The sequence below is a fragment of the Myotis davidii genome, unplaced genomic scaffold, assembly GCF_000327345.1.
Source record: "Myotis davidii unplaced genomic scaffold, ASM32734v1 scaffold1203, whole genome shotgun sequence".
Taxonomy (NCBI): Eukaryota; Metazoa; Chordata; class Mammalia; order Chiroptera; family Vespertilionidae; genus Myotis; species Myotis davidii.
In genome coordinates, this window is record NW_006294353.1 from 569,983 (window position 1) to 576,771 (window position 6,789).

Below are 6,789 nucleotides of genomic sequence, written 5' to 3' on the forward strand. Positions count from 1 at the left end.
ATAAAGATCCAAATGTCCCTTGGCAGGAAAAAGGTTCCCCACCCTGACTTAGGGGCTGGAAGATGAGGGGGGTTCATTGTGCCACTAGGAAAGGTTTTGGAGCCCAGAATGAGGACCTTAATAGATATACAGAGAGGTCCTTTTTGGGAGCTTGGATGAGGCCTGCTCAGGTACAAAGAGGCTCACGAAGATATAAGGAATTTGCCAAAGAGTACAGGTGGTGTAACTAGGACTCATGGGAAAAAAGCTCTGGGGGTGGCAAAGTGCTCCTCTAGCCTTTGTCTCTCTAGGTTCCTACCTATCCATCCATCCATTCACTTACTCATTCACAACTATACATTGTGGGCTGTGCTCTGGGGTAATAACTAAGACAGCCATAGTCCCTCCCTTTAGTGAATGCACAGTATGACAGGTGGAATACAGACAAAACAAAGAAATGGGGGAAAAGTCAATTGTGAGGTAGCAAAAGGAGGGAGTCTCCCAGTTTAGAAGGCGACAGGAAGAGGCTCTTTGATTGCTTGCCGTTTAAATCAAGAACACCAGTGCCTGGCCGGGGAACACCATAGCATCATCCCGATACGCCAAGGTTGCGTGTTCGATCCCTAGTCAGGGCATGTATACGAGTCAACCAATGAACGCACAGATGGGTGGAACAAGTCAATGTTTCTCTCTCTCTTATTCTCTCTCTAAAATCAATAAAAATGAAAATAAAATTGGTAAAAGAAAATGAACAACAGAAAGTCCAATTTGTAGAGCTAGGCAGAGGCATGTTAGCACTGGAAGCAGCATGTACAAAGGGCTTGGGGCAGGGAAGAACTTGGTGTGTTTTTATCATTCTGTTCTTTTCTGTCCATTGGCTCTATTGTCCTCTCTCGTCTAACTAGAATCCTGTGACCAGAAGGTGTAGCCTCAGACTCCGTGATCTCACAGCTCAGCCCAAGGCAAGCTTAGTCAGTAGCCCAGTGTCCTGATTTCATTTCCTGGGAGCAAAGTCTGATTGACCTATTTAGATCATCCAGTTCTAGTTGGGTTGGAGGTTCCTGGTTCTAGCCTAACAACTGAGGTCAGGGGTTAGCAAGCCACAGCCCATGGGTCATATCTGCTCCCTGCCTGTTTTCATGAATGAAGTTTATTGCCACACAGCCACGCCACGTTTGTGACTGCTTTTGCGCTAAAGCGGTTGGGGCATTGTGACAGACTCCCTCGGCCCACACAGGCTGAACTGCCTATGTGTGGCCTTTTACAGAGTGTGCTGAACCCTGACCTCAGCCAGCTCTTCCTGTCGGGGTCATAGGTGAGGGAAGATTCCCTCCAGAATGAGGTGTCAGGGAGATAGTGACTGGCTTTTCCAGGGTGTTAAAACACTGGAAATCACCTAAATGTCCAAGAACAGGGGAAGAATCAGGTAACTTAAAGGACACCCATGTGACCAACTGTCACGATGTCATCAGTGATAATGTGCCAGAGGGTATGTCTACACTGGGAAATGTTTTGAGCGTAAAGAAGGCTTATGTCACCTGTATGCATACTCTGGCTTCAGTTGTGATTTGCACACAGTAAACATTGAATAAGTGCTGAGTGCATGCTGAAGTCTGTGATGGAAACACTTCCAGCAAGGGAGTTGGAAGGATCTACTCCAGACTGTCTATGGTTGTCACTGTAGCAGGATCAGAGAGATGATTTGCTATTCCATACACCCACTTCTATATTGTTTGAGCTGGGCTACTTTGGAAATTTTAAAAAGTCATGGAAAACTTTAAATGTGGAAAAACGTGCCTGAATTTTTAGGGACCAAGGTACTGATATCTGCATCTTAGTTTGAAACCCATCAAAAGTAAGGTAGACAGATGAATAGATAGATGCACAATAAAGCAAAATGTTAATTGCAGAATGTAGGTGGTGTGTATGTGGCTGTTCACTGAACTGTTTTTTGAACTCTTTGTTGAAATCTTCATAACAAAATATTGGAAGGAAGATAGGAAGAAAATGAGGGTGTCAAACCACAGAGAAAGATAAATAAGTAAAAAGTGGAAGTTGTTTTTCACAATTCAAGATTTTTGAGTACATTCACAAAGTTGTGCAACCATCACCACGGTCTAATTCTAGAATAAGTTCAGCACCCCCAAAGGGAAACTCCATACCCATTAAGCAGTCGCTCCTGTTTCTTCTCCCCAGCCTCTGGTAACCACTGATAGACTTTATATCTCTACGGATTTGTCTGTTGTTGTTGTTTTTTTAAATCTTTATTGTTGAAAGTATTACACATGTCCCCCTTTTCCCCCCATATTCTCCCTCCAGCCCCTCCCCCCAGTCCCCCACTTCAGGCCTTTACCACCCTATTGTCTGTGTCCTCTCCCTCCAGCCCCTCCCCCAGCCCTCCACCCCAGACCCTAACCACCCTATTGTCTGTGTCCATGGGTTATGCATATATACATACAAGGTCTTTGGTTGATTACCTTCCACCCACCCACTCTCCCCCCACCTTCCCTCAGATTCTGCACTCTGTTCCATGCTTCCATGTCTCTGGATCCACTCAGTTCCACAGTTTATTTCGTTAATTGTCTGTTCTTGATATTTCATATAAATGGAATCATGTAATATGTGGCTTTCGTGTCTGGCTTTTTTCACGAGCATAATGTCTTCTGGTTTCTTCAGTGTTGTACATGAATCAGGACTTCATTCCTTTCTGTGGCTGAATAATAGTTTATTGTATGGATATGCCACAGTTGGTTCATCCATTCATCAGTTGATGGATATTTGGGATGTTTCTATTTTTTGGCTATTATGAATAATGCTGGCATGAACATTTGTTTTCAGTTCTCTGGTATATACTCATGAGTGAAATTGCTGGGCCTATCGGTAACTCTATATTCATCCTTTTGAGGAAGCACCAGACTATTTTACAAAGTAGCTGCAGCGATTTACATTCCCACCAGCAGCGTGTGACGGTTTCAATTTCCCCACATCCTTGCCAACGCTTGTGATGGTCAGACTTTTTTATTATGACCATCCTAGTAGAGGTAAAGGTTGATTTGCATTCCCTGATGGTTAATGACTTTGAGCATCTCTTCAGGTGCTATTGGCCATCTGTTTATCTTTGGAGAAATGTCTGTTGAGATCCTTTGCCCTTTGTTTTTTCCCCTGAGCAACCTGGTTTTTCCAAGGAGTAGGGGACAAGGAGGCCCTGCATCTAAAAGAAGGTGTTGGGCCCTGGCCAGGTGGCTCAGTTGGTTGGAGCATTGTCCTGTACACCAAAAGGCCGAGAGTTCAATTCCAGGTCAGGGCACATATCTAGGTTTCAGTTTCAATCCCTTGTTGGGGCATGTAGGGGAGGCGATCAGTCAATGTTTCTCTCTCACAGAGATGTTTCTCTTCCTCTCTTCCCCTTTCTCTCTCTCCCCCTTCTTCTCTCTCTAAAATCAATAAAATCAATTAGGTGAGGATTTTTTAAAAGAAAAATTATATGAAGGTGTCTGGCCTCTCAGTTGTGAAGCGTGACTGTGCTAGCAAGGAAGGACCTGATGGGCAGTGGGAACTTGATCTTGGAGTCCTTGACTGCTGGTTGGCAGCACTTGCTGGCCATGATCTCCTCCATCTTCACGATCTGGATTGAGTGGGTTTGGGCACAGTGCTGGGTTCCCATGTCTCAGTAGCACTGGGTGACAGCACCCATAATGGTCAGGTCTTGGTGCTCTGGGTACATGTTGTGGGTGCCACTGTGGGCGTTTTAGCTCAGCCAGATGCCAAAGTTTTTCGCCCCAAGAGAGGATTTTTCAAACACCTGCCCACGGTGGCCAATTTCCCCTGTAGACTTCATCTTCTTCAGTTGAAATAAAGTACCAGATGCGGGACTTGGCACCAACACGGTCAGATGGAAAGATGCACATGTGGTTGAGGAGCAGTGTGTGGCACTTAGGGGTGGGCAGGCAGCACCCCACCACCTTGTGCTCTCGAAATGTGCCCAAGACCTTCACAGCGTTCTTTTCGAGTTCACCCCCGCCCACAAGAGCTCTTTGCTCATTTTTAAATTGGGTTTTACTGAGTTGTAAGTTCTTTGTATATTCTAGATACCAGTCCCTTGTCAGATACATGATTTGCAAGTAATAGCCCCCATTTTTGGGGGGTTGTCTTTTCACTTTCTTGATGCTGTCATTTGAAGCACAAAAATGTTTAATTTTGATGAAGTCCGGTCTCTTTTTTTCTTTTTGTCACTAAGAATTTTATAGTTTTAATTTTAATAATCAGTCCAGTTTGAGGTAATTTTTGTATGTGGTGTGGGTAGAGATCCAACTTCATTCTTTGGTATGTGGCAATCCAATTGTTCCTACACTATCTGTTTTGTTTGATTTTTAATAATCTTTTTATTTTGGAAAATATTTAGATTTATGGAAATGCTGCAAAGATAATACAGAGAATTCCTATATATATATATGTATATATATGAAGTATATTTTTATTGATCTCAGAGAGTAAGGGGAGAGAGAGAGAGAGATAGAAACATCAGTTATGAGAGAGAATCATTGATTGGCTGCCTCCTGCATGCCCCACACTGGGGATTGAGCCTGCAACCCGGGCAACTTTGAAAAGAGAGAGTGGAAAGGAGGGAGGGGGGAAGAGATACAGAGGAGAGAGAGAAACATCGAAATGAGAGAAACACATTGATTGGTTGCCTCCAGCATGCACCCTGACCAGGGCCCAGATTGGGGAGCCTGCAATCAAGGTATGTGCCCTTGACCAGAATCAAACCCAAGACCTTTCGGTCCACAGGCTGACGTTCTATCCACTGAGCCAAACCGGCGAAGGCTGGGCTGTATCTCTTTTTAACACCTCTATGGTTTTTCCCCAGTAGGCCTGTGTTGTAGCCTACATACCCATTCTCAAACTTCAGAAATATTTATTACAGTTTCCAGGCCTTTCCTATTCCAGATTTTCTTCAGTGAACAAAGTTAACTGTAATCATTTGTTTATTCAAAGGTCTTTTTGATAAGAAAGTTACCACTGACTTGCAGTAATGGAGAATAGGTGCAAATAAAATGTTGCAAATTTGTATGAAGTGGATAATTCTTTACAGTTACATTTTTCTTTTACGTGTATAGTTTGATAGTGTTCACAGTATTGTATAACAGAAGAGTTACTTATTAGATCAGAAAATGATGAAAAATAATCTTAAAAGCAACATAAAATGTTTTCTAAAAATGCTTTCAGAGTGACAGCTTCCCATTCTCACAGACATTTCTGCCCTCTGAATTTTCCAGGCTCTTTGGCTCCTGAGCTCCAGATACTGAACCAGTAACACACCTTCCCAGATGCCAAGCCTCCCTCCATTTCTGACAACTTCAAGAATGTTTTTGACCGGAAAACTGGTGACCTTCCCAGAAAGCCCAAGCTCGTGGTGGGTGAAAAAACTGTTCACAAGATACACTTGGTTTCCTGGCCACGTCACTGTTGTTTTTTTGAAGATATTTTCAGTTGGTCTGTGCATTGAAATGTTGTCTACTCAAGGAGTTTCAGGAGGGTTTATGTAAGGGACTGTGATAACATTGCCTTCTTTATAGAAAAAAGAACATGTCTGGATAGTTTTATTGGTTTGGAATCCTATCCCTTTTGGTTCGAATTACACATTTTTAGAAATCATTTATTTCCAAGGATCTGAACCAGAAAGGTTGGCTTTTAAGTTTGATGCAGCCTCTTTATTAGATTCAGTGAATAACGAAGTTCATTGTTGCTGGGTCTGTGTTCAGTTCCTTCTCTGTCCCAGTAGGCGCGCTTGGATTACAGTGTAGCTGTCGTCCCTAGGACTTTAAGGGTGAAGTCTTATTGGTTCCCACGGAAGAGATGTACAGAAGAGTTGGCAGGGGCAGGCAGATGTCTTATGAGAAATTATGCCTTGCCTTGAAAGCCCTCTGTTAAATGGGCCATTAATTGTACAATTTTTAGAGTGAGAGTGATTTATGCGGTAATATTGGGACCTAGTTCTGAAAGCTTGGGGTTTTAGGGTCTGTTTTTCAAATGGGTGATTTCAAGGTTGGAAAAAGAATAAGCTTCATTTGAGCATTTTGTATAAAAACTGCTTTAAGCCAAAACCGGTTTGGCTCAGTGGATAGAGCGTCGGCTTGCGGACTGAAAGGTTCCAGGTTCGATTCCGGTCAAGGGCATGTACCTGGGTTGCCGGCACATCCCCAATGGGAGATGTGCAGGAGGCAGCTGATCGATGTTTCTCTCTCATCGATGTTTCTAACTCTCTATCTCTCTCCCTTCCTCTCTGTAAAAAATCAATAAAATATATTTAAAAAAAAAAAAAGTTCTTCAAAAAAAAAAAAAAAAAACTGCTTTAAAAGAAAGTCCTGGTTTAATTGCCAAAATGAAACGCTGGTGGTCAGAACCTGGATCTCATAGGTGTTTGTTTGTTGTGGGTTTTGGAATCCTGACTTGTAGGTAAGCCTGGTGGGAGGAAAAAGCAAACACGCAGGCTTTTGGAACTCAACAGCATTGAAAATAAAACTCATTTCCTAAAAGGACTTTTTGTTACACATTTCTTAAACAAGAAGTTGCTTTTCCAACTTGAATCGTTTAGAATTAGGCTGTGGAAAACACTTAGGGTTTATTTTGGAGCCTGTCAAAACAAAATGATGTTCCCTTTTTTTAAAAAAAAATGTATTTATTGATTTCAGAGAGGAAGGGAGAGAATAGAGGGGATCAAGTCCGCAACCCGGGCATGTGTCCTTGGCGGGAATCGGACCTGAGCCCCTTTAGTCCGCAGGCCAATGCTCTGTCCACTGAGCCAAACCA

At 43.0% G+C, this 6,789-nt stretch overlaps 1 protein-coding gene and 1 pseudogene across 1 annotated transcript in view; one reads left to right on the plus strand and one right to left on the minus strand.

Moving 5' to 3' along the window:
- Positions 1-6,076, plus strand: part of SMIM7 (small integral membrane protein 7) — a 10,284-nt gene extending 4,208 nt beyond the window's left edge. The window contains exon 5 of the mRNA XM_006768438.2: positions 5,256-6,076. Coding sequence (XP_006768501.1) covers positions 5,256-5,271 — 16 coding nt within the window. The 3' untranslated portion in view covers positions 5,272-6,076. The remainder of the gene's footprint in view (positions 1-5,255) is intronic.
- On the minus strand, positions 3,460-4,091 carry LOC102755198 (annotated as a pseudogene).
- Positions 6,077-6,789: the final 713 nt, after the last annotated feature.